At 32.8% G+C, this 27,999-nt stretch overlaps 2 protein-coding genes across 9 annotated transcripts in view; one reads left to right on the top strand and one right to left on the bottom strand.

The window, feature by feature from the left end:
• The window catches only part of LOC111054325 (protein bric-a-brac 1), a 547,242-nt gene extending 538,305 nt beyond the window's left edge, over nt 1–8,937 (bottom strand). For 5 of the 6 annotated variants that reach the window (XM_039430493.1, XM_039430497.1, XM_039430498.1 and 2 more), the window contains exons 1-2: nt 8,883–8,936; nt 5,953–6,048 (exon numbers count right to left, since the gene is read on the bottom strand). The gene's annotated coding sequence lies outside the window, so the exon portion shown is untranslated. Of the gene's footprint in view, nt 1–5,952; nt 6,049–8,882 lie in introns of all 6 variants that reach the window. The other variant, XM_039430499.1, reaches the window with a different exon arrangement.
• A 5,181-nt stretch (nt 8,938–14,118) lies between these two features.
• Nucleotides 14,119–17,542, top strand: LOC120351847. Of its 3 annotated transcripts, none has more exons than XM_039430501.1 (3): nt 14,119–14,175; nt 16,262–16,376; nt 17,201–17,542. In XM_039430501.1, exons 2-3 carry the CDS (start codon nt 16,272–16,274, stop codon nt 17,396–17,398), a joined length of 303 nt encoding a protein of 100 aa, XP_039286435.1. In that variant the 5' UTR covers nt 14,119–14,175; nt 16,262–16,271; the 3' UTR covers nt 17,399–17,542. The 3 variants fall into 3 exon arrangements, with proteins under 3 accessions (XP_039286435.1, XP_039286436.1, XP_039286434.1); XM_039430502.1 differs by having other exon boundaries at nt 14,133–14,193; XM_039430500.1 differs by lacking the exon at nt 14,119–14,175 and having other exon boundaries at nt 16,209–16,376.
• The last annotated feature ends 10,457 nt before the right edge of the window (nt 17,543–27,999 follow it).

Genomic DNA, 27,999 nt, shown 5'->3' with positions numbered 1-27,999 from the left:
CAGTGGGCAATTCTATCAGCTCTTCTCATCATTCTGATTGCTCTCTTCTGCATAATCAATACATCTCCAATCTTGGTAGCGTTACCACAGAACACCAAATCATACCCTAAAACCGACTGAACAAAGCAAAGTATGAGGATTTCACATAATTATTCAAAAGGCACAAACGACATCAAACGCAGTAAGGGGAAGTTCATTCGAGACAACCTATTCAAAACTGTATTAATATGAGAAGCCCACGACAAATCCCTATCCACAGCAAATCCCACAAATTTGGTCTTATTGGTCTAATCAAGGAGTCTCTCATGTATGGCAGTATGACACATACATGTATGGAATAGAAAAATGTGCAAACATGTTACAGTACAATAATAACTATTATTTCAATATCAATTTTATTTCAGCTTATCTATGAGGGAGATTATTGTACATAAGAGAAAAGAGAAAGAGACAGAAAGAGAAAAAGAGAAGATAGGAGACAAATGAATTGAGCAATATGTTTTTCGTTAACTGCGTGAATATTCTCTGTAACAAGAGAGTGTAACTTTCAACAGCTCAACTTCGAGGAAGGTTTCCTCACTTTCAATCAGGATGGCCTGTTTAGTCTAGTCTGATGATTGCTTTCATCTTGTCAAGTAGCCTACTTGTAGACTATTTTATTGCATGGGGGTTGAATCGACTAGCTTCAACAAATCGCAAGTCTTGTTCATGTGTTTTCCAGGGTTATTCTCTAACAATAAATATATTCAACTCTTCTCCTTCGACAAGTGACAAAACACCGGAAAGCACCGGCACTGCACATTAATATCATCTGATACCGAGGATTAAACTGACACCGATATTATCAAACTTGTTATTGACAAACATTTCTATACAATACTAAAACAAGCTATCTCCTTACAGTAGTGTAGTGTATTTGGAAATGGTTACTTATAGGTAGGTGGGTAGTTCTCGGGGTTACGTTCGGTGTGTGATGATTGGAAAAGTAGGTAAGCACAAATGTGTGGCGGTGTGCAGGCCTACCTGGTCAGTTCAATTGTTAAGAGCAATAAGGCAAGGACACAAGCGGTGAATGGATAGTCTTATGTGTAGGTAGATCCGCAATACGATATATTGATAATAATTATTGAATCTTCCAACTCCCATAAAAATATAATCAGCTGTTAAGCAAAGATGGAACAGTTTTCAGCAGCACAGAATATAGCTAAACGTCCTTGTCGAATGTAATTCCAGTATTATTTTAAATTGGTTCCTCAAAAACAAATCATTACTTCAATACATCAAAAGAATATGATTTTCAAGGTGCCTAATAAACAATTATTATCATATATATATTATATATTTATATATATATATATATATATATATATATATATGAATTATATAAATATATATATATATGATAATTGTTTATTAGGCACTTCCGAAAGCAAAACTGGAAGGTCATAGCTCTAGCAAATCTGAGGTAATGAAAGAACAATAAGCATGGCCCAAACTATTCTGTTCTCAAATTTTGATAATGAATAACATGTCCGAAAAAATAGGTTGGTTTTAGTAGATTCAAGTAGTTCCAAAATTATCCACCAGGTTTAGTGGTAAACGCAGTACTTAAGCTGAGAAGATTTCAATTTGTCCAAATAAAATATTATGTTCAATTATGTTTTAATGTGGGAGGTTGAGTTTATAATTTTTTATTCTTTCAAATGGCAATAAGATGATATTATTATGAATGTTTTGATTCTTGAATAATAAACACAAATAATGATAATTTTTTGGATCAGCTGTTTGAGCGCACTTGAAATTTGGACTATCCTGATGTCAACAATGCTTGTTATCGGAAGTTGAGGTTAGAAGTTCTATCCTACTCTGAAAATCGAATTTGAATAGTTTATAATATATCTTATTTGTATTTCATTCATCCAAATAGAATGATAGTATATTTTTTCAAAATACTTTATTCAATCCTAGTTGCATAAACTGATTCCGTTCATAAACTATTTTGTAAAAACGTACACATCAAATCAGAATCAGCTGACTTCAAGGTTATTTTACAGCCCTAGGGCCGTAAAACTTTTACCGGCCTGGTCAGAAAACAATCACTTTCGGCCTCCATATGACGCACGAAAACCAGCTCATTACATCCAGGTGGGGCGAAAAATAATATAACATTGTGATTATCATATCCATCATCCATGGTTCTCAGTACAGATCCGTATCGTCCGGATTACGATTGCAACTACTGTATCACGACGCCCGAATATAATATGCGGCACAGATTATAGGCAGCCCATCAGCAACGGCATAGGGAATCGATTTCCTACATTTTGTTCTATAAAGCTAGGGTGGTGTTGGGGGGGGTGTGATAATACCCCGAGTGTGAAAATTGGGAATGGGCTGTTAGACTAATCTAAATTAGTTTCGTGTATGGACCAGATTGTAAATGCAAGTTTGGTTTGGAAAAGCGTAGTATGCTCAATATAGCATAAAACCGAGGAGACACCCTCGGATTTGAAATTTGATGCTCGGTAGTTAATAAAATTGGAACAGAGTAGGCCTATGCATTTCATTACCGATCGAATGGCAACTCACAGAAACAACACTGTTTCCCATTTGAATAATCATCTAGTGCATATGGAATCAAAGCAATTAATATGCTGATATTTCAGTCGGAGATCCATCTCTTACAATAAAAATCAAACGATTTTTATTAATTTATTACAAGTTATGATTTTGTTAGTTTGATAGAAGATAGAAATTCTGCAATGCAGGAAGGCTTCCTTTCATTATAGTGAAAATTTGTTTAATGCTGTCAATAATCTATTTAAAAACTAAATATTGTGAGGTAATGTACATCTCAACTCATTGGGAATTGTTAATTTCTCATAGTTATTTCACAGCATTCACAATAATTGTGAAATACCCGTAGTGATTGTGATTATGGTGACCTTTAATCTCGAGCACAGAGAACATTCTCTTGATGGCCGATTTACAGAGTTTTTAAGGAAATGTAGACTCTCAAATTATCTCAATACAGACACCTATTTCAAGTGTAAAAATCATTTTTAATACTGCTCAATTTGTCCAATATTGATCGAAAATTAGCTGTAAAACTTAATTGTAGTATTGACATTTGAAGCATGAATGATAACATCATCTTATAGTCTGTGATAGAAGAGAAAAAATGGTGTGGCACACTCACACTACTTTCCTTGCTATGATAATATTATCTGTACAATATACATACAGTAATATAATATGAGTAGATATTATCATGTTGTACAGTATATGTTTTTATTTAATTTATGATTCTTCATTTCAAGTTTTCGCGCTCGGCAGGAGGCTTCGAGGCTTCTGCCCCCCGTGCGGTACAATTATTTACTAATTCTTCTTATTCTTTCATCACTCATTTTGAACAAACAATATACTTTCTCAAATTCTTGCAGTTTTTTCTATTATTTCTGTTGAAAAGTTTAGTTTTTCCATTTTTTATCATACATCTTTCACGTAAGCTGACAACTAATTCAAATCAAATGTATTTATTCATTTAAAATACAATGAAATTTACACAAAATAAATACATATGAATAGGCTCCCCGCTTGGATGACAGGTCCATATGCGGGGGGGAGTCGCATAAAGCAAACAATATTCATTTTATAATTATGTATCCAACAATATGGAGAAAATAAATTAATTATATACGGTAAGTAATTGAAAAAATAAAATACGTAGATTAAAATTTAATAAATAATATACTTCAAGTGAAAGTTTGGTTAATTTTGATGAAAAACGCATTATTGAGAATTCTATGCGACAGCAATCAGGGGTTTATTCAGCTTTAAAGTAAATGAGAAAAAAAAATGAAAATTTGGAAAAAAGAGAAGAAAAAATGGAAGATCTAACTTTTCAAATAGGCCTGTAGAGCGAAAAAAGTAATTGTTAAACGTTTGCAAAAAATGTCGCCTGGTCGGGGATAGAACTCAGACTTTTTGCGTGGTTGGCGTGGTAGTATTCTTTCTGAGATCATGAACGGAAGATTAGTGAAATTTTATAATTTTAAAAACGTCTTCAAAACAGCTTTTTCTTTAGATAAAATATCTCGAAGATAAGTTGTTTCGAATAACGGCTTCATCTGCCTACTTACCTCATGTACGAGAAGGAGGTTACAAAGTTATTTTTCTCAATGATCGGGTGGAACCCTTCTAGTCTCCCAGGGAGGACACTCAAACCAGATTATAGAGCTTATAAATGACTATCCAATATATCAAGCCATTTTCGAGAAAATCGCTATATAAGTTTAACAGAATCCATTCTTCTCAACAATATTGAGAAGAGTCTGTAATTTTTCTAGAAATGAGACTCATGTCAGTTGATTGGGCTCATAAATAGTTATCCAGGTTATGAATTTGGAAAAAGTCGTGAAAAACATGTTTTTTACTCATGAAACGCAATTTTGTATTGAGATTTATGCAATTTCTTATTGCCAGATACTCATGTTATAAGAACCTCAATTTTAAGATTCCAAGTCAATCCATTAATTAGAAATGAAGTTGTTATGTTCACAGACATACATACACAGAGACCAACATCCAGAAAAACATGTTTTTGGACTTGAGAAAACTTGAAATTTGTGTACCTTTTTTTGAAAAATAGTCTCCTTACCTATATGTTGGGGCAAGGAAAGTAATAATGTATTGATGGAATTGCTTCTCCTGATTTATTTAGATTGTCTCTGACTAATATAATATTGATATTAATCAATGCAGTAGAGCAGCGATTATTCGGATGTCCACTGGGTGGAATACAAATTTCAAAAACCCTTAAAAACCCAACCTATTCTGTAATTCAAGCGGCTAAGTGTTACGCCGCAATCAAGGCGCAGTATAATATTTTAGTAAATAACATATTTGAGTTACTATATTTCATTGAATTACTATATTTTATTGAATTACACAACATGGACTCTATTTTAACTAGAATGTGAATAAAAGATAATTGTATAAAAGTCATATTACATACAACACTAACGTACTAACATACAGTACATATAGTATTGTAGGCCAGAATACAGATTTTTAATTACGTCTAAACTAAAGAGCTATGGTAAAATCGATTATCTGGATTATCAGTTTCGCGACACTCATGCATCGATTAGTCCGGATAATCGGTGCTCTGCTGTTATTGATTTTTTTATATTATTATGGTAGCAAATGATCACGCAACACATAGAAGAGAATGGCTAATAATAAGTCATAAAAACCTAAAAATGAAATAAACTGCCTTTCAGTGGAATCACAGTAATTGTACACTTGGGCACTGTTTGCTCCTAACACTCAAAATTAAATCATTGCGAATGTATCAATAACATGAGAATAGCATCAACTGATAGAGCATTTTGAGTGAGTGAAGGTCACAGAAGTTGAAGAAAAATTAGTAATGTTACAGTAGGCTAGGCCTACTGGTGGAAAGATATTTCTTTGAGACACTCAGTATTTTAGCAGGGTTTAAGACTGTATGGCAGTAGAATATAAATGTTTGCACAAATCACAATCAAAATCTTGTCGGAGATTTTTCGTAAAAATACACAAAATTCTTTTAGCATAGTCATTTTCATTGTACTTTGAACAAGTTAGTCTACTTTGCCGTTAGTCGGAATACAAAAAAATAGTTGAATGGTTAGAAGTTTGAACAATAATAAATATAGTTAGTTGAGGTACGAACAGAACCAGTGTATGTGAGTAGCGATATCTACATCTTAGTAAAAACCAAACATGTAATAAATGCGTTTACCGCCACCTCATCTAACCTTCTCTAATCGCTTCCATTCCCTACTATATGTTTCATTATTGTTGGCAAACATTGCCACTGCAACTCATTTGTTCTGTTCGTACTGATGAACACTCCTCTGAAATCTACTACCCTCGATATGCTTAGAAATTCATCTCGTAACTTACCTAGAAGCTTGAACTGGAAATAATTGAATACCATTTTGTACTCAAAACTTTTTGATTATAAAAATTAATTTTCATAAACAACACAATGGAACCTATCTGAAAAATAAAGAAAAAATTGAAGATTAGTAATGATTGCTTATTTACAGTGCCAGACCAGGAAAAAAATTACTCTAATGTTCTAAAAGAAAAATAATAATTTTTCATGCTTTTTTCTATTTCAGATAAAATAGTGTACAGCGAAGAGTTGATATGAAGGTAGTGATGATGTTTGAAGCTAAAAATTAGGTGTTTTTCAATAAACCAGGAGTCATGATATTAGGTGTACCTAGAAATCTGTACGAGATAGATCACTCTACCTAATTCCAGGTGGTAGAGCAAAGAAAGTCCAAAGGGACTTTGAATTATACATTCAAATGGTGACAATCGGAAAATATCGTGAAGAACTGCAAATCATCAAAATTGAATTTTCTTACAATTTTACTCATTATTGAAAAAATGTAACTCAGTACTAATTGTATATAGAAAGCTCCGAATTAATTAATTTGATTCAAAACTTTATAATTTAAAAATGGTAAAAGCTAATTTCTCTGTCAGTGACTGGGTTTGGTGGAAATAGTTGAAAAATGCACCGAAAATACGAGGTATTTGGGGCATCCTCCTGTATTCGGGGCATTCCACAAGGAAATTTCACATGAAAAAATTGGCTCTGGACTTCTCTTATGTATCCAAACAATGGATTTTAAATCAGAACTACAATCAAATTATATTGCAAGAAACAATGTACATAGTGACTGAACTAATATCATTGTAGTAATCATTCTGATTAATATTAAAATTATTTATAGGCTAATAATTACCTATAGGAAATAGGAAATAATTTATTAATTGCTCATTATGAAGATTTTTAGATAGATATTCTTCATGTGTTATTAAAGCCAAAACAATCTTAATTTTCTCAAGCACTGTAACCATAACTCATTTTATACTCTAGATGTTATGTATTTAAACATAAACTTCTTTTCACTCTTCATCAAATTTCATCAATCATTTATGGTTCAAAAAACTAGTAAGCTAAGTTTATGTATGTACTCTCTTCAAGTACTTCTTTTATGTACTCTCTTCAAGTTTCAGTATGTAGGCCAACTGCAAAGAAAGAGAATGTTACCTATTATGGCTTGTAAAAAAGCAGAAAGACGATTGTAAAATATCTTGTTTTTAATTTGCTTTTTTATGAGACATTTGACATTCATCAAAGAACTCATGTTTGAGCTAATCCTTGAAATATTTAATACATTGAGTAGGCTATTTTACACTGTTTCGTAGAAGGATTAAAAATGTAGGCTACATGCTCAATTTCTGTAATTTCATATTCAAAAATTGGTTTACTTTATTAGAATTGAATTGCATAACTTAGTGTACATTAGAGAAATCTCTCTTCAAGTTTCACAAACCAAATGATCAAACAATAAACTGTATTCAAGTGTATAAGAAATAAAATAACCGTCATAACATCCAAAGACTCAAGCAGCAGGAACTACGTAATAATTATCAAAATAACGTTCTAAAATTTACTCATTTAAAATAAAATTACTGCTACCTAAGACACTAATTTGTATCATAATACATCAACTGTTTCTCACGCACAAGTCTTTGACTTTTGTAAGCATCATCAACAAGAGATACAAAAATTTAAGTGTTGTTCCGATATTACATGCATAGGCCCTATAAGTTTAACATCTTAATATGTAACAGTCCAATAACCAGGTTATCAATTTCAAAGCAGAATAACGATTTTAGTGTCTATTTAATATAATGCAAAAAAGCTATTTGAATGATAGAGTTATGAAAATCTTGGCATCAAAACAAACAAAATTTAGTTCCTCATAGAGCCATATTGGTAATAAACATACTAAAAATAAATGAGATCTTAGAAAATGTTTATTACTTAATACGGTACTTATTTATTTTGTGTCAGTTAATAATAAAAAAAAGTATACTTTTCGGAAAAAATACTGAAGCTACATTGTCAAGAGTAAATGAGAAATGTCGGCAATATAGAAGTATAAAAACATTTGTAAATGAAAAGTATACAGTTTGTATCAAATCAAATTTATTTTGTCAAATTAAAAACAATGCAATGAAGGCTATGGATCATAAAAATAATAGACAAGCAAAAAATACATAGGCCTAATAAGATTCCAATAACACATAAACTCTTAAATTAAAAAAAACTTGTTTTGTATCTGACAAAGCCAGCAAAACCTAGGTTTATGCGCTGGCATAGGTACATATTGTATATAAAAGTATACATTTATAAAAGTATAAATGTAAATGAAAAGTATATTTAAAATTTAAATACAATACTTTTTAATAAAATAAAATTATTTAGGGATTACTAGGAGTGCTTTCGGCAGAGCTTGTGAATCTGCCGCTTTACTCCCTGAACGAGGAGGTGTTCTGGAGTTTTTTGATTTTACTTTAACTGCCACCCATCTCGATCTTGTGTTAATATGAATGAAGTTTGACCTAATGTCGCAATCTAACCACAAGTGCTAGTCATGGATGGAGAAAACTGAATTATATTTGAATAACAAACGTTTTTCCTTATATATTTTTGTAACGCCTAACCTATAAAAATTTAATGTAACCACAACAAACAAAACTTGAGCAAAGATCTAAGTAATAATTATTATTATTGAATTCATTTATTAATTTCGCAAAACTCAAGAGTATCAAAGGATTAAACTCAAAACATTTAAAACCCACAATTTGTGTGAAGGATAAAACAAGGCATGAAGGATTGAAGACAAATCAACAGGTTCAGAATTAGCCAGGTACAGAAAATCTAACCAAAAAGTGACACTACTGGAAAGTTTTACTAAACTACTATAAAATAATAGTATTAAAAACAATATAAAGTGCTTACTTACAAGGAGAAATAAATAAAAGAGCAAAAACCAAATATAAATAACAAAAACTAAAAACAACGTATAAATTAACACAAAAACTAAATTAATAAACCTAGAATTAAAATGATATGAGAAAACATTGTTTTGATTTTTAAAGATGTACTACCAACATGATCACAAATAATACTTTTGAAGAGTAGAGATTGTAACATTACATTTTTAGATAATTGAGCGTTAAATTAGTTACCAAGGATTAAATAAGAAATATTGAAAAGCTTCAAATATATAGCTTTTCCTGAATTGATTGATTCAAAATGGAAACATTTGAAATACGGTACACAAGAAAAAGAAACAGTTCTAGATTGTGTTGGTACAAGACAGCGATACTTTACAGCGCTCAAACTTGAACATAAAGAGCGATTATAAAAACATGTTTATTTGAATAATAATTATTTATAATAATTGATATTATTTATCATTAAATTTTTTAATCATGTATATCAATATTATGATTAATAATTATTATTAAGGAAAGACATTTTTGAACAAATTATAAGAGAAAAGCTTGAAGAATCAAATATTTTAGAAATCTTTGTTCATCGTAGATCTTGTCCATAACCTAATAACTTACTTTATTAATTTATTATTTTAATTAATTCAATTAATACGTAATAATCTTTCTAATAATAACTCATCATTAATAACATCAGTAATAAAATCGGTATTGCATCTCTTAAAGTCTACTAAAGTATTTAGTACTTGTCTCTCTACTTGAACTTATTAGTTGCAAATTCATTCATCAGTAACCATAATCAACCAACTTAGCTGTATTAAACTGTATTGAATCATAAATTATCTCTTTATAAATTGTAGGTTTGAATTACTCTCACTCATAATATTAATATTTTTTTTATCCATCCAGGAAATTGAATAAACTAAATTTTTATACATCTGATGTATACACCAATAAATATTTCACTGTATAAATTCATTACCGTATATTCGGATATAGGCCATTTAACCACACCGTGAATAGAATGAAAAATAAATGAAACAGGAGTTCTACTATTTTTCTCTTTAGGAGGCTGGTGGGAGTGTTTACCGCTACTCCTAGAAACAATAATTCGTCCGCTAGCATCCGTCCTAATGGTCATTGAACACAATTTATTTGTTCATCTATATGAGATTTGTCCCTTCTGGAATACCGTACATAGCTTTTTCAAAATTTGAATTCGTTAACCCACATAATACCATCCTAAAGTCTGCAGTCATACTATTTCGTTCTGAATCAGTCATATTTTGATGAATAAAGCAAGTAAACAGCAAAACAAAAAAAACTTAAATCAGCCAATAGATTATCATGCGAGTACACATATTTATATTTTTTATACTAATATTGCATCCTACAAGCCTATATCAATTCTTACAGCTTGTCATGAAAAATTGATTCAATAAAATTATTGTTATAGTAGAGCGTTAAATATTCCACTAGGTAATTGGTATCAAAGCATGTCACACTTAACTTCATTTATTGAATCATGAAATTTATTTGACAATCAATATTTTCATTTACATCTCAAGACGGACTTCCTATGTGCTCAGTCATGCAGCATTTATTATTCCGAAAACATATTCCTTCGCTGCTTCTCAATCAATTATACTTCAATTACTTCACTACTTCAATTAGTAGTATATCTATCATTAAAGTGTTGAATTAAAAAAAAAAAAAATAGATAGCTTAAATCAGTGTTCCAAGGATGAATTTAATGCGTTCATAGTCAGAGAGTAGAGAATGTAATTGAGCAGCCTTCCCATAGAGTGGAGCGTGCTCGACCCCCTATCTCTCTGGTTGGGTACCTCACCTTAGCCGTCTTAAGGCGTTATATGACAAGCGTTACGGAAATCGACCATAACTTTAGTTCTAATAAGAATATCGCTACAAAATTAATTTCCAAGTTTTCCTTACATATCCCCTGTGTGAAGTTGTGCTCCTGGGGGGGTTATCTCTTATGATAGAGTCCCACGTTATGAAGCTATTGTGAGAAGTTGTAGATTGCAATTCCTTCACAGATAATACGATGTTTCTGGTATTTATAAGAGCAGTCTCTAAATTCCCTCTTTTGCGAATAAATTCACAAAAAATTAAGGCCTTCCGGCTCGCAAAATTACTGGGTTCAAACCTCAGCTCTAGCTCAGTGGTAGAAACATGAATTTTATAAATACAAATAATCACCATAAGGTTCAAGGACCAGGGATTGATAATTCTTACCGCTGCTTCTATGAAGTTTTTGAAGAATACCAGTAAGGAAATTAAAAGAATATTTGATGACTGATTATCAGTAACCATGTACCACTAGAGAATAATCAGGACCAACTATAGTTGTTTCTAGTTGATTCTTAAAACGCTCGTCGTGAGTACAAGTATTCACCAATATACCCTTTCAAAATTCCTTAGAACTTACAACGCCAGTTCTTGAAGCTCTCTGGATCCTTATATGATATAACTGGAACCTTATTAATATAATTTCTTAATATATTGTTCTGGCTGATGAAATGAATATCATCAAAGGATGATAAATATTGAGTGCTCTGAATAAGGTTAATATTATTTGATTCTATGATTTTAAGTGCTGCTAAATATTTGTTGGTACCAAAACAGCTCAAACTATATAACACGAGATGAGTTAGGATATAATAAAAAATTCTATAAGTTTGTATGCTGACATAAAACACAAAATATATTCCCATAAAAAGATGTGCATAAAATATTCGATAAATCTATAATTCACTTAAATAATCTACTTTTAAAATCTGAATAATTATCACAGGCTTTGCTAATATTCACAATAATGAATTTCAAATTCATAAATATATTATATTTAATACTGGTACTTAGACTTCCAATCAATATAAAATTCTGCAGATAAAAACCTGTTCGGTCTATAAGTTTGATATGGTATATTTTGTTCAATAAACAAAATTAATATTTAATAAATTAATATTCAAACATGAGATCTCAGGGCTTTTAATATGAATTCGGGCAGTGCATGGAAGTAAGCTTCCTACATATAATAAATAAATTTATAAAATGTTCTTGTGAACTATGTGATATTGTTCAACACGTGGTGACTTTTATTTTAACTCTAATTAATTGGAATAGCGCTTTTTTATTAATTATTACCCCACTGAACGTAGACAAATGAGCTCATTTGGTTTGACTTATCACTCACTGACTGAAGTTCTGGATGTTCTCGTGGATTGAATTAATTATTTCCAATAATTAATTAGGTAGGCTCCTTTTCGTCACTGCTGGGCTAACGTGTGGTCCAGATTTTTATAAGTTTCTTTCGAATTAAAGCTATTTTTATGGGAATCTTTACAATTACGAACTCCTTGACAGCACTGAGTTCACAAACAATTAACATTCAACAAACATACATTACATTTAAAAAAGGGTTTGGCTTAATAATTCGTTAAAAAATTTTTAAAAGGAATAAGAAAAGACCCTAAACTCCATGTGCATCCTCTCGGTTGGGATCTTAAGCCAGAAGAAAAGGTTTTCAGAAAAATTTGCTTCTTCCTAGAATAATTCTATAAGCTACTCTCTGATTGGCCTCAATTTAATAGACTCAATACAATTGGTTGCCTTGGGAATCAGGGCTTCCTCGGCTTTATAATAGAAAAAATTTAATAAAAGAAGTTTTTATACAGATATATGGGGTATTTATCTTAAATTGAATTCATAAATAAATCGTAACATACGATTTTAATAGATAATACATTTAGTTTTTATATGAGTTTTTTATACTCTTGATTTATCATGCTTTTTTAGATTATAATAAATATTTATACAGAAATAATAGCTATTTGTATTTCTACACATCGACTTCCTTTAGTATACATAATATATCCTTATGAGTGAATTTTATATGATTCAACCGGTCATATGGGTTGATCGAATAATCAGCTGATTCATTCAGTATTGGTTCGGATAATTATCGATTTATCCAAGATCGACTAATTCTTTTCAAAACGTAAACAAGTAACTCTAACCTCAATGTTCATGCATTTTATTTTATTTTTTATTTTTGTAATCCGCCAATAATAATTATGCCGCTTTATAATTTTTTGATCTTACCAATGGGTTCTCATAATTATTAAATCACAATAATACATGTTTTTTTATCGTTGTTGATAATGCTATTACTCCTAATCACTAATAATACTTGATTTGAGTTGATTTACTCTTTAGATAGGTCTAACCTTCTTTCCAATTTTATAGTTCTATTACATTTTATTGGCTCATTTAGAAATATTTGGTGGTTTCAAATTACCACGTGACACAAAACGCCCTCTGATTTCTGATTTAAAACGACAATTCGAGAATATAATATAAATTTTATGATCCAGTTGGTTTTGGATCAGAAATCATATATGTTACAAAGTCTGCTAATAACTCTACTGAGAATCTTACCTCCTAACAATTCAACAACATATACAACAATAAATAAATTCAATTCAAATACATACGCCTTACATCGGCCAATCTCCTTCTACACACAATACACAATATAAACTATCTCCTCCTCCATACATAATATAAATCTTTTTTCTAATCCACGCTCTGCCCTCAGGCCAGAAGCACATTTGAATGTTGGTGCAAAATCATTGCCAACCTAACAAACTGATAATTCTCCGACTTGCAGAGTATAACATATTTTCTCCCTCAACATAGAACAGTGACTTGTACATTTTCATTTCATTCTCTTGCAGAAATTGGGCTTTGTTTTCATGTAATGGATATTTTTAAAGATAATCTTTGGTAGGTTTTATCAACACGAACTTCTTATTCCTCTAATACATTGAGACTTGGGATTAATGCTTTTGGTGGTAACTATGCGGTTTGATCATTTGGCGGATAATTTTAATGATTTTCTTAATAGTTTATACATAAATAATAATAATATAATATTTCTATAATATCTCTACATGCAATTCACATTTATATGACACTTGATCTTCTTATTCGGGGTATCAACTTTGATGATTTAATAGGCATTGACTATTCTGGTTTTCGTAGTGTACAGCTGGTTTACGTTGGCTTCGGCTTGTCACTTGTCGCCATCTTGATGTTTCTTCCTGCTACATGAAGGTAAGTTGGCTTTTAACATTAGAAGTTATTTATTCTCTTGTTTCATCAATAAGAAAGGTGTTAAAAAATGGTTTCTAAATTTTTTATTTCTTTATTTTCAGGTGTTGTTGTTCGAAGTGGATACTCGTCTGCGAAATAAGTGTGTTGCCTGGTGTTTGTTTGGTACGTATTTGTTGACAGGTAGATCCATGAATCCAAATATTATTGTTTATATTCTTATCGCTTATTGTCTCGATAATACGGTTTGAGATTAGAAATATTTTCCCACCAAGTTAAATTTGGTTTGCTTTCTTCATACAACTGAACGGTATTACGTTCAGTTACGGCTGCTGTCCGGTTGTTATTTATAGATGAGGCTGTCCTTATGATGATTTATTCTTCATAAATATAAAACCTCGGTATCTTGTATACCTTTTCAAACAATTCTTAGCTTCCTTAATGGTTATATATTTCAGTCCATTCTTTTTCCAATCATCTGTAGTCTTAATGCATTTTTCCTCTCACTTTCATTTAATATTCTTGGTTTCAGTTCGTTATAAATTAGTAGGCTCACAACAATAAACATTTTTATAATATTACCTTTCCCATCATCAATAATAGATTCTTTTAATAACAACAACATAATATCTTCTATCATACCTACAACGCAGTCCTTTATCCATATCACAGCCATAACAAATAGTATACAATATATCAGAACATTTATCATTTCTTTAACAATATAATCTCTCAACATGTAATAGTCAGGTACTTTCACTCTCTTATTATAATTTCTTATTTCTTTTACTCTTCTTAAACGCTGTTTATCCTTCCTCAAACTCAATACGTAGTCCACTTTATTATTATCATCCATGCATGTTTCAATCGTAGTTTTCCTTTCAGTTCCGTTTTTATCCCTGTATGAATCCCTATTAGTCCTTCCGTTAGCTCCAGTTTCCTTCCATTTATTAGATCCATTTTGCCGGTCACATCGCTGATCTTCTGCTTTAAAGCGAATGTGCCGCGGATGCATGCCGTCGATCTCCGGTCCTCCATCCTGGTTTCGGTCCGGTGTCCTCCTCGGGCGTTTGAAACGTGCATGCGGCTTCCATCGTCGCGCGCGGTACTTCTTTTTCTTCCGCTTGACTTTCCGCCTCCGGGCCTTGCGGTGCATGCCTCTTTTCTCCTGTAGTCGGTCATGCAGTCGGTCGTCCGGTGTCTGCCTCGGGCGTTTCCGTCTCCGGGCCTTGCGGTGGGCGTTCCTCCGATCCTGCATGTTGTCCTCCCGGTACTCACTGGTGTCTTCCTTCCCATCCTTGGTGTGCCTCGGTGTGGTCGATTGATGCGCGGGTGTAGGCTCGGTGCGCGGATGCTTGGTGGTGGTCCTTTGATGCGCGGGTGTGGCGTTCAAAACGAGTTCATCGCATGTGGGCTCCATATTACATAATTCCTCTACTGTAACCTGGTGTTCCTCGGTGGCGGGTTGCTCTTCCTGCGGTGATGGTTCTTCAGTGGGAAATATAAGGCTCAAGAGGGATTGATGTTTACAGGGCGTTTCAAGTGCATGGCGGGCGGCGGTTTTGTGTGGTAGGCTGTCTTGTATGGGCTCCTGTGTGTCTGGTGGTGGGTCATTTGCATGTTGATTTTGTGTTGTCCTTGTTGTATGTGCTATTGTATAAGATGTATTTGTTTGGTTATGATTTTGTTTATTTTCGTCCTGTTTTGTGAAGGTTATTTTCCGTTTATTATTTCTATTCCAGTGATCTCTGTTATCATAATATGCCTCTTTGTGATGCTGTTTACTGTTTCGGTATTGAAACTTATTTCTATAATTATTATCAAATGATTGAACTCTGTTATTATTTTCAGTATACTTCGCTCTTTGCGCATTTGCTCTAGCATTTGTTATATGATTTTCATTATTACTGTTTTGTTTGAAATTACTATTTTGCTGATTAAAATTTCTTGCTTGTTTATTTATATGATTTGGCTCAGAAGTAGCTGATTGGATAGAATGTAAATGTTCTATCAGTTCTTCACAACTGGAAATCGAAGATACTGCCAGTGTCATACGAACATTGAAAGGAAGCTTTTTTGTTAATATGTGGACCAGTGATGAATCAGCTAGAGATTCGTCTAACTGATCGTTTCTGCTCATTAAATCTGTTATAAAATCAGTGTAGGATTGTCCACTTCTGCTATCGTAAGTGCATAAAATAATTTCTGACAATGCGTCCATCTGTTTACATTTACTCCAATACTGTTGCAGGAACTGGGAGATGAAGTCCTCCAGGCTGTTGATATCTCGCATCCGGCTCTGGAAAAACATCAGCGGCTCGCCAAGTAGTAGACTGGACAATTGGAAACGCCACATTAACCAAGAGGTGGGTGTCAGTTCTTGAACGGCTCTTATTTGGTCCACAAATGGTTTGGGTTGCATGTGACGGTAGGAATTATCAAATTTTCCAAGATTTTGGAAAGGTTGAGTGCTATTTACTGGTTCAATCGGTATATAATGTATTCTGCTGGCTGGAATATTTTCCATGGATGTCGCTAGTCTGGAGACTCTTTCCTCACTTGCGGTCCATTTATCATCTATAGTTTTTATGTTCTCATTCACTTCGCCATATAATGTGGTTATCTTTAATTGTTGTCCGACTACGGCATTTTCTAATACATCGCATCTCTCACCTGATTTCGCCCCCTCCCCCGTTAAGTTCGCTATACCTGTCTGCACGTCACTTTGTTCTTTAGTTATTATTTCCATTCTATCGACATTTTCACCCATCTTCGATTCTATCCCGCATTTATTTTCTAATACCTTTTCCGTTGTAGCTTCTATGATAGTGGTACCTCTCTCCTCACCTAATATATCTACCCGTTTCTCAATTTCTTTAGGCGCTTCATTCAGCTGATCGTTTAACTGACACGCAACATCATCAATATGGTTTTCTAGGTCGTTTATGGCCGTAGATTGCTTGTCTATTTTAATGTCTCCTATGTTTTTTATCCTTTCTTGTAGGACCTTGGTATTTTCCTCCAATTGATCCTGGATGGCTTTAGTGTTTCTTTCCATTTTTTCTATGCTTTTATCTTGGCTTGCTAATATTTGACTGCATATGAGTTTGCATTCGTTTATGAAATCTTTCGTCATGAAATTGGTAGTATAACCGACTGAAGAATCTAATGTGGTGTTGCGCTTTTCCAGGTTGGTGGCGGATGGCGGTTGACTAGTCACGTTGGATGGCGATTGGGTGGCGGCACTCTCCGTTCCCTCGGCGGCGCTTGGGGCGATCTGCGAAGACGCCGGTACCGGGTTGGACGCCCTCACTCCCTCATCCGGACTCTCATCGGAATTAATCGCATCGACGACGTTATCAATCTTCGTAGAAGACAATTGGGCTAAGTTTTGCGGGTCGAAACTGATGGAGCATATGCTGCCTCCCTCTCTCTCTCGTGGGGTCTCCGCTGCATCGTCCTGGGGCTGTTGATTTGCCGGTGTCGTGGCTACATAGTTTTGGGGATGTTCGCTGAAGTAGGAAATTTGCGAGTTAGCGGCGACTGGTTCATGGTGACGTTATTATGAAATACTTCGAGTAAATAGCCAAGTGTGTTGCCAAGTCTCAGGAATATTAAAATGGATTCAGTGATAGTGCCTAGTCTGGACAAAATTGTGTTGTGTTGAAGTTTCAAGTGTCATATACATATATTACAAAAAGACCTTCGAGTGCTACAGGTACGCTTATCAACATAGACAGATATGGCTTACAAATTACACTAATATAGTTCTTAAAATTTTAATTAGGGTCTTATCCTCCTGAATAACGATAGTATTATAATGCCTCAAATAACCTATAACCCTGGTCAGCATACAATGTCTAGATTCAAAGATCAAAATCAAATTTTTACTATAACTTTTATGGAAATTTCCATCCAATTTTCTCTATTATGAGAATTATGTTATCAAACTCGTGTGATACAGTTTGTCTGTATTTATGCAGCTTGAAAAATTTTAATTTGACGAGCAACTCAATTATTTTAGCCAGAAACTTACAATAGATCATCAGATATATCTTGTCGAAACAACTTCAGATTATGTTTCTTGCAGCTTTCAGTTTTATCAATAATTTCATTAATCATTGATAGTAAGATTGAGTAGGTAAGCTTTTCCTCATGCTCCACTGGTTGGGTGCCATTGTGTGAAGTTGTGCTCTGGGGGGGTTATCTCTTATGATAGAGTCCCACGTTATGAAGCTATTGTGAGAAGTTGTAGATTGCAATTCCTTCACAGATAATACGATGTTTCTGGTACTTACAAGAGCAGTCTCTAAATTCCCTCTTTTGCGAATAAATTCACAAAAAATTAAGGCCTTCCGGCTCGCAAAATTACTGGGTTCAAACCTCAGCTCTAGCTCAGTGGTAGAAACATGAATTTTATAAACACAAATAATCACCATAAGGTTCAAGGACCAGGGATTGATAATTCTTACCGCTGCTTCTATGAAGTTTTTGAAGAATACCAGTAAGGAAATTAAAAGAATATTTGATGACTGATTATCAGTAACCATGTACCACTAGAGAATAATCAGGACCAACTATAGTTGTTTCTAGTTGATTCTTAAAACGCTCGTCGTGAGTACAAGTATTCACCAATATACCCTTTCAAAATTCCTTAGAACTTACAACGCCAGTTCTTGAAGCTCTCTGGATCCTTATATGATATAACTGGAACCTTATTAATATAATTTCTTAATATTTGTTCTGGCTGATGAAATGAATATCATCAAAGGATGATAAATATTGAGTGCTCTGAATAAGGTTAATATTATTTGATTCTATGATTTTAAGTGCTGCTAAATATTTGTTGGTACCAAAACAGCTCAAACTATATAACACGAGATGAGTTAGGATATAATAAAAAATTCTATAAGTTTGTATGCTGACATAAAACACAAAATATATTCCCATAAAAAAGATGTGCATAAAATATTCGATAAATCTATAATTCACTTAAATAACCTACTTTTAAAATCTGAATAATTATCACAGGCTTTGCTAATATTCACAATAATGAATTTCAAATTCATAAATATATTATATTTAATACTGGTACTTAGACTTCCAATCAATATAAAATTCTGCAGATAAAAACCTGTTCGGTCTATAAGTTTGATATGGTATACTTGGTTCAATTAACAAAATTAATATTTAATAAATTAATATTCAAACATGAGATCTCAGGGCTTTTAATATGAATTCGGGCAGTGCATGGAAGTAAGCTTCCTACATATAATAAATAAATTTATAAAATGTTCTTGTGAACTATGTGATATTGTTCAACACGTGGTGACTTTTTATTTTAACTCTAATTAATTGGAATAGCGCTTTTTTATTAATTATTACCCCACTGAACGTAGACAAATGAGCTCATTTGGTTTGACTTATCACTCACTGACTGAAGTTCTGGATGTTCTCGTGGATTGAATTAATTATTTCCAATAATTAATTAGGTAGGCTCCTTTTCGTCACTGCTGGGCTAACGTGTGATCCAGATTTTTATAAGTTTCTTTCGAATTAAAGCTATTTTTATGGGAATCTTTACAATTACGAACTCCTTGACAGCACTGAGTTCACAAACAATTACATTCAACAAACATACATTACATTTAAAAAAGGGTTTGGCTTAATAATTCGTTAAAAAATTTTTAAAAGGAATAAGAAAAGACCCTAAACTCCATGTGCATCCTCTCGGGTTGGGATCTTAAGCCAGAAGAAAAAGGTTTTCAGAAAAATTTGCTTCTTCCTAGAATAATTCTATAAGCTACTCTCTGATTGGCCCTCAATTTAATAGACTCAATACAATTGGTTGCCTTGGGAATCAGGGCTTCCTCGGCTTTATAATAGAAAAAATTTAATAAAAGAAGTTTTTATACAGATATATGGGGTATTTATCTTAAATTGAATTCATAAATAAATCGTAACATACGATTTTAATAGATAATACATTTAGTTTTTATATGAGTTTTTTATACTCTTGATTTATCATGCTTTTTTAGATTATAATAAATATTTATACAGAAATAATAGCTATTTGTATTTCTACACATCGACTTCCTTTAGTATACATAATATATCCTTTATGAGTGAATTTTATATGATTCAACCGGTCATATGGGTTGATCGAATAATCAGCTGATTCATTCAGTATTGGTTCGGATAATTATCGATTTATCCAAGATCGACTAATTCTTTTCAAAACGTAAACAAGTAACTCTAACCTCAATGTTCATGCATTTTATTTTATTTTTTATTTTTGTAATCCGCCAATAATAATTATGCCGCTTTATAATTTTTTGATCTTACCAATGGGTTCTCATAATTATTAAATCACAATAATACATGTTTTTTTTATCGTTGTTGATAATGCTATTACTCCTAATCACTAATAATACTTGATTTGAGTTGATTTACTCTTTAGATAGGTCTAACCTTCTTTCCAATTTTATAGTTCTATTACATTTTATTGGCTCATTTAGAAATATTTGGTGGTTTCAAATTACCACGTGACACCTGCAATTGATGTCATATCTTTTTATTTTAGCTACAACTGTTCGGTAGTTATTAGTGTGCAAGCTAAAACGGTTCGATATCCAACGTTTGCATACATTTCTATTCTCTTCAATAGGCTATTATGCGTTCAAACGAAACGTCAGTGATGGATCACTGTGACTCTGCTCTAGAACTACACTTGACCAATATTGCAATATATTATAGAACTATGAAAATATAATGTAAGCTTAGTAACCTTTGATATTCCAGTTGTATTCAGTTCCTGAAATATGATGTATTCTGGCCAGGTCACACTCATTAATTTGATGATTTTTCCTTACAGCCTTTATTTACATATAAATTATTACATTCATTTTACACTTAACACATCATTTAAACTTCTCAATACACACATATAGCAAACGGTGAAAAGAACTTTTTTTTATTGTCTGTCCTTCTACTCTGATTGTTACAACCATATGCAACACAAGTAACAACAATTGTAATGGTAATAGTAGAATAACATACTCACAACCTTTTTTACTTATTCGAAAATGTTACTACAAAATCAACTTCATAAACTACACCGCGCCACGTACGTCTGAACCGCACCGGAGATTCTTGGCAACTGGAAGACTGGCTAAATACCAATGGATTTCAAAATGGAATAATTATTCCTGTTTCGACTTTCTAGGAATAAAAAAAATCATTGTCTGACAAAGGCAGTTCTATCAATTACTATTTTCTATGAAATGAGTACGGTAAATCAAACAAATCCAGAATCAAGCTGGTGTCGAATAGTGTAGAAAAATCTAATTAATGCGCAGTACATATATAAATAATGAATGATACAGGGAAAACGTATCTGTGAATGGATATGTCAACTCATCAAATCCATTGAATACTGTACCATTTACTGTACCATTGATAGTTTCAAGTAATGATGATTTTATTATTTCGGCTCTTCAAAGCATAGGTATGTTGTCGTTCTGTGACCACCAAGTACGTATTATTATATATCAATGGAAAGGTACTTTTCATGCACTAAAAGTTCTATCTAAAACATTTTTTAGTTGAACGCTTGCATAATTGTTCAGATTAGAATAAAATGGAAGTATGTGCAATCGTTTAATATTATAGTATTTCGGTTTGTGCACGGTTAAAATGCAAATAGTGGCAGCTACGATGAAAAGGTACCTATATCAATATATATATATATATATATATATATATATATATATTATATATATATATATATATATATATTTTAATTTTAGGTAATAATATGAGAAAGCCATCGATATAAATTTATGTTGCAATATTCCCATTAGAACTAGAGGTATGGTCAATTCGCGTAACGCTTGCAATATGACTTGAGATGGCTCAGGCGAGGTATCCAACCAGAGAGTTGGGGGGTCGAGCACGCTCCCGCTCTGCATTCAGCTATGAGCAAGGCAGCTCTATAACATTCTATCACAGAATACAATATTATATACAATAATATATACTATAGAAGTTTTCTCTGATTCTATCCTCATCACTGTTCATAGTTGTTGATTGTCAATAGATGGTCCAGGAAATATGCGATATACGGTGAACCAAACAGAATTCCATATTCTTTGCATCTTCCATTTCAGGATGAATATAAGCTAAGCTAAATAAAAAAAATGTAAATTATTCTGTCATTCTTCAGTAATTAATGAATGCAATATGAACAACTCTCTTTCATGAGGTGAATCATTTTTTTCCAACATTTTCCAGTTTCTCAATGATAGGGGAGTGATAATTATTTGTATAGGTCTTCTAAGGAACCATTATCTACAGCTGGTACCAATCAACTAAACTTCAACTCTAAACTACCGTATTAATACCAGTATACAATTTATCAGTTTATTACAGCTGGTAACTTTAGATGCTAAAATATTATCACAACATGATCTTCAATCATGATCATCTTCCCGTTCTTTGGTAGCCGCTCGGCCGACAATTTCGGAAACATAGGTCTGTAGAATGGATTAATAAATCATTGTTATTAGCCCCCCTATTAAAATTTCTGTTCATAAACCATCCCCAATATTCACACAACATATTCCTAAAGTTTCATGCCGTTCTGTCAAGTAGGTAGTTTTTAATTCTATAGGGAACATACAAAGTAACAAATTAACACACAAACAGTCATTTATTTTTATATATACATATATTATTTCTTTCTTACATATCTTTCTGTTGTTTCCACTTACATTTTTTCTGTTACAGTTTCTCGATTGATCAATAAAGCACCACAGGCTGCATCATTCATCACCTCTGCTTTTAAGGCGCATTATCACTTACTGATGTCATGAACCACAAGGTTTGACATGCCCCCAAACATCAGTTCCTTCTTTAAGAAGAGAAATAATTTTTTCCAACTTTAAAAACTAAAAGCTGATCAGACAGTTTTGGCTGACAGACTAAAAACGCTGAGGAGAGGTAGAAGTGGGGCTAGCATTCTAGTCTCCCCTCCAGCCAGCTAGTGGAAAAAGCTTTCCACTTTTTCTTCTGAATAATTTCACACACTTTTTTCATCGCCTACCTCCTGAGACAGACCGAGCTGACCCGTGGATGGACATCCCCTGGTTCTCCATTCAGACCATGGCAAGTTAGGATGGACATCAACAGTATAACGGTATCGTTCCACATTTCAATTTATTCTTCCATATTGTTTTTAATTTTTAGAAATTCCAAATTAATTATGCCTTGAATCATGTTTTTAAAACTTTCATATAACTTGTTTAAATAAGAAACACAATAATAAAATAGTCCAACACATTTCTGTCTAACGTTTTGTAAAATCATTGGCAACAAAGTTTATTTTATTTTTTTTTAATTGATTAAATGCTCAGAATTTCATAACCCTCCTCAATTGTTCTGTATTAGAATAGTTGTAGCATAACTAATTTTATAAAACCAAAATATGTTAAAATTCACATTTAAATCAAACAGAAATTTCTTCTTTTAAATAAAATAAATCTGACTCCTGAAAAAAATGTTTTTCTTTCAAATTCAAAAAAACATCTAGTTGATAATATAAAAAAAACCAACTGCTTTTGCTCTACCATCAAATGCTACGCAGCAACAATCTTACAGTGTTCCCGTCTGGGAACTGGTGGATCCCCCCCTTTTATTACTCTTACCAAACAGGTCACCAATCATTTATTACAAATTATGGATACCACTGTTCAATCAATTTAATGTTACACTCCAACGAGCCACCCAAATATCCTTAATAAGCAATAGAAGTTCTTATCGACTGTGTATGACTCATTAATATCCATGTTTTGTATAAATTTATGTGATAGGCCTACTGATATAATGGTGATGTACCGTAATGTTTTTTGCTTATTAAGGATAAGCAAAATATTAAAAATTGATATTAGAATTGATAATACATTAAAAATAAATAAAATGTTCAATTATTATTGTTGGTTTTTATTGAACGAGCATTAGCGAGTTCTCACTTTTGACTTACTGAGGGCCAAAGTCGTTGTTCGTCTGTTTGTATGCTCTGCATTAACTTTAGAAAGAAGTGATCAATCAGCTTCAAATTTTAAACACGTATTCTTCAAACCTTTTTACAGGTCAAGTTTGGGGAACAACAAAATTTACTCAATCCATCGTCCTTTATCAGGATATAACAAATGACATTAAAAGTGCATAAGAAAAAAAGTAGTTTTGATTTATCATTTAGTCAGCTGAAGAATTCATTGCATGCAATTACAACAGTTTCTCCATTCATTCATTCATAACATCAGTTGAAACTATTTGGAAGCTATCACACACAGACCTTCATGCGTTGACACCAAATGTGTGATGATTAAGGCTGGTTTCCGAGCTCGGGATTTAGGTAAGTTCTAGACTTTAAACAGCTGGAGTTAGAAAATTGGCATTCCGGAACGGGGCGTAGTCGCAGTCCACGTTTATAAATTAAATTTCAAAAAACTAGAAAATAGAATAAAAAGAAAATAGTGTTAAGTTTCAGCTATTTTGAATCATTTAGGAATGTTTCACTTCGTCAAGAAAAAACGTTTCCAATTATAGAAATAAGAAAATAAAGATAATCATAAAAACTACAACTATGCCCCGTTTCGGATAGCCAATTCTCTGACTTCAGCTGTTTAAAGTCTAGAACTCAGCTAAATCCCGAGCTCGGAAACCGGCCCTAAATGATCATTTCATGATTTCAACTGGTTAATGTACAACATAATGGCCCATATGAATAAAATTAGAGCAAATGCTCATGAGCAAGAGCATGAAGCATAAGGTTTTGCTCATGAGCAAAAGGTAGAAGCAAAAGCATTTGCTCATTTTTATATGAATAAGCTTTACTTATGCTCCTGAACTCGGAGCAAATGCTCACGTATTTCAAAGATTTTTCATCAGCTGATTCGCTTTTGTAGCCTTACTTTGTTTTTATAGCTCACGGAAGCGCTTAAATATGCAAGTAGGGGGCACCGCTTGTGTTTGCGTCGTCTGCTCTGTTTTCTATTTATGAATCGAGTTTTAGGTTAGTTGAGTTTAGAATTTTGAAATAATAGCGTGAAAAAAATGTTATCTCTAATAATCTTCAGCATTATTCTTATAATATCAATAGCCAGCCTTCTATTAATCGCCTACACTCTCATCTTCTTAAATGCCTATTTCCTATTTTGTGATGGCTATCTTGATATCAGGTAGAGCTATCTTTTGTCTTTTTCTTTGTCGGCATTTTTATTTGATTAAATTGAAATAAGTAAACTCTTCATTTGTAGAGCTTTAATCAAATAAAATTGAACATGACTTTCTACTAGTAACGGATCAACAACATTTGATATTTATGAATGAATCAATGACAACGAAAACATATGGTTTATCATATCAATGAGGGACAAAGATGTTGAAGCAAAAGAGTTATTTTTGAAGAGTAATTTTCCATTTCAAATAGGCTCCCCAATGAAACCTACTGTCAAATTATTCTTGTAAAATAAATATTTAGCTGTTTCCATAATTTTCAACAAATCTGTATAATTGAAAGTTGCAGGTTTTTAAGATTACAATACAACAGTTCTTGAGCGAGTTCTCCAACCCAGGGGGTCACTAATTATTTATCAATAAAAAATAAGTTATTTTTAATTAAAACTTATTTGCTCGTTGCATTATTGAATAATAAGCATAGTTGGTTTTTTAAGCAAAAATGTATTTACTTGATGCTACATTGATAAAGGCGAACGCACACAGCAGCAGACTGCGGAAAAATCGCTCCTCATGTATATTTGTATATTTTTCCATAATACAGAGCAAGTGGAAGCCAGCAGTGGCGACTTATGACAGCCAGCAACGCTGCCAATTTTACCATCATAAATTTGGAATTCATTCAGCCCCACAACTCCACTCCCTCATCTCGGCTATGCGTTAAACGATCACTACACCGGGAGGGGGATCATCAAAAATCTTTCTCTCTGTAAGGGTACTTGCACACACACCGATTTTAGACGGCCTGTTTTTTACCGGCCGTCCAAATTCAAATAGTGATGCGCAGGCGAGAACGGGACCTGGTGGCACACACGCCGACCGCTGATCGGCGCCGGTAAAATGCCGACGAGCAGCCGGCCATTGCCACTGCGTTCCACCGGTGCCGGCGACATAGTGGCGCCCGTGAGTAAATACAGGCTTGCATACGCACCGATTTTCCTCCGACCGTTCTTGCCAGTTCTCGCTACACCATCCTCCATTCCAGTCGACTACTCTGCTCTTTTGACAGTGCGAGGTAATTACGTTTGAAATTGGTGACATAGATAATGATATCTTTATATCGATAGTAGAAGCAAGCCTGTTTATTCGTCCTAATCACTTTTTACCATTCATATGGCTAGAATATTAAACAACAACCTGAAACAGGGTATTTACCAGACAGTTTTAATATAGCTAGAGTCTTTCCACTTTACAAAAATTGCGACAAATCTAAAAAAAAAAATAACTATAGACTTATTTTCCTTTTAAGCATATTTTCAGAACATAGTAGCCGTAATTCATTCTAATTACCAATAATTTATTATCAAATAAAGATCCTGTAATCTGCACTTAGTGTGAATATATATATAACATTACTAGAATATAGCCTTAGTCATGTAATATAATTATAGTGAGCCAAAACCAACATCATAAAATTTTGTTATTGAAAAGTTGTAGTTACCTAATTATATTACAGTACCTATTCATCTATCCAATTATTCCTTCTTTATTATTCTTTTTTTGTATATATAGCCAAAACCAACATCATCAAATCTAGTTATTGAAAAGTTGTACATTTGATCATTTTCATTCACTAAATAAGGTTATACAATGTGCTAACACTTCAAGTACCTATAATAATACATTGTTTATAGCTTATACTTTTCCAGTGACAGGTTCTCCATTGGGTTGCATCACTGCTCTCGAGGTGTATCATCCTCTCAGTAATATTTTCAATAACGATTAAGTTCATTATCATTCAAGAATTCAGTACGGTATTCAAGAAGTACACTATCCCTCTCAAACTACATTTCTGTAGGTTAAAATTTTGCTACCGATAAAAAAATAGGCCGTCCAAAATCGGTGTGTGTGCAAGTAGCCTTACAGCGCTCTCAATGTGTTGGGCTACTTGCACACACACCAATTTTGGTCGAACGGTTTTTTACCGGCCAATTTTTTATCGGTAGCAAAATTTTAACAGCTACTTGCACACACAACGATTTTTGGACAGTTGATTTTTTACCGCCTGATTAAGGCAATATTCTAGTAATGGTATATTCACACTAAGTGCAGATTACGGGATCTTTATTTGGTAATAAATTATTGGTAATTAGAATGAATATGGCTTCTATGTTTTGAAAAGATGCTTAAAAGAGAAATGGGTCTATTTAGTTATTTTTTGAGATTTATAGCCATTTTTGTAAAGTGGAAAGGCTCTAGCTATTTTAAAACCGTCTGGGAAGATACAGGTTGTTGTTTAATATTCTAGCCATATGAATGGTAAAAAGTGATCAGGACGAATAAAATGTAAAATAAAGGGAACTCCTTACCAAATGCGTTTTTTTTCTGTATCCTCTAGATCCTCAAAATAATTTTTGAGAGTGCAGCAAATTTCACTCCATTCATTCATTTATTGTATAAATCACTATATACGGTAATCATAATATAATTATGACATTGGAGGAGAAACTAGGCAGGGCCTGTACTATTTCTCTCCAAAAATTTAATAAAATGTTAATGTTGTCCGAAAGTTAAGGTTATGTAATCACACACTGCTTTGTCACTTGATTTTCGGTCCAGGAATAATGATTTGAAAATTTTGAATTTTTAAGGTTGATTTTTTATACTCTAAATGAATCACAGAATGTATCACAATAAATTAAAAACAATTTGAATTCAAAATCAAAAACCTACTCACTATTAGTTATTTAG

The sequence above is a fragment of the Nilaparvata lugens genome, chromosome 6 (assembly GCF_014356525.2).
Source record: "Nilaparvata lugens isolate BPH chromosome 6, ASM1435652v1, whole genome shotgun sequence".
In the NCBI taxonomy this organism is placed as follows: domain Eukaryota; kingdom Metazoa; phylum Arthropoda; class Insecta; order Hemiptera; family Delphacidae; genus Nilaparvata; species Nilaparvata lugens.
This window is presented reverse-complemented; position numbering and strand designations above follow the sequence as displayed.

Excerpts from the sequence above, each read along its gene's own strand:
- LOC120351847 (XM_039430501.1), top strand. The coding sequence starts at position 16,272 with ATGAAGTCCTCCAGGCTGTTGATATCTCGCATCCGGCTCTGGAAAAAC. Across the intron at positions 16,377-17,200 it reads AACGCCACATTAACCAAGAG|GTTGGTGGCGGATGGCGGTT; the intron begins GTGGGTGTCAGT and ends GCGCTTTTCCAG.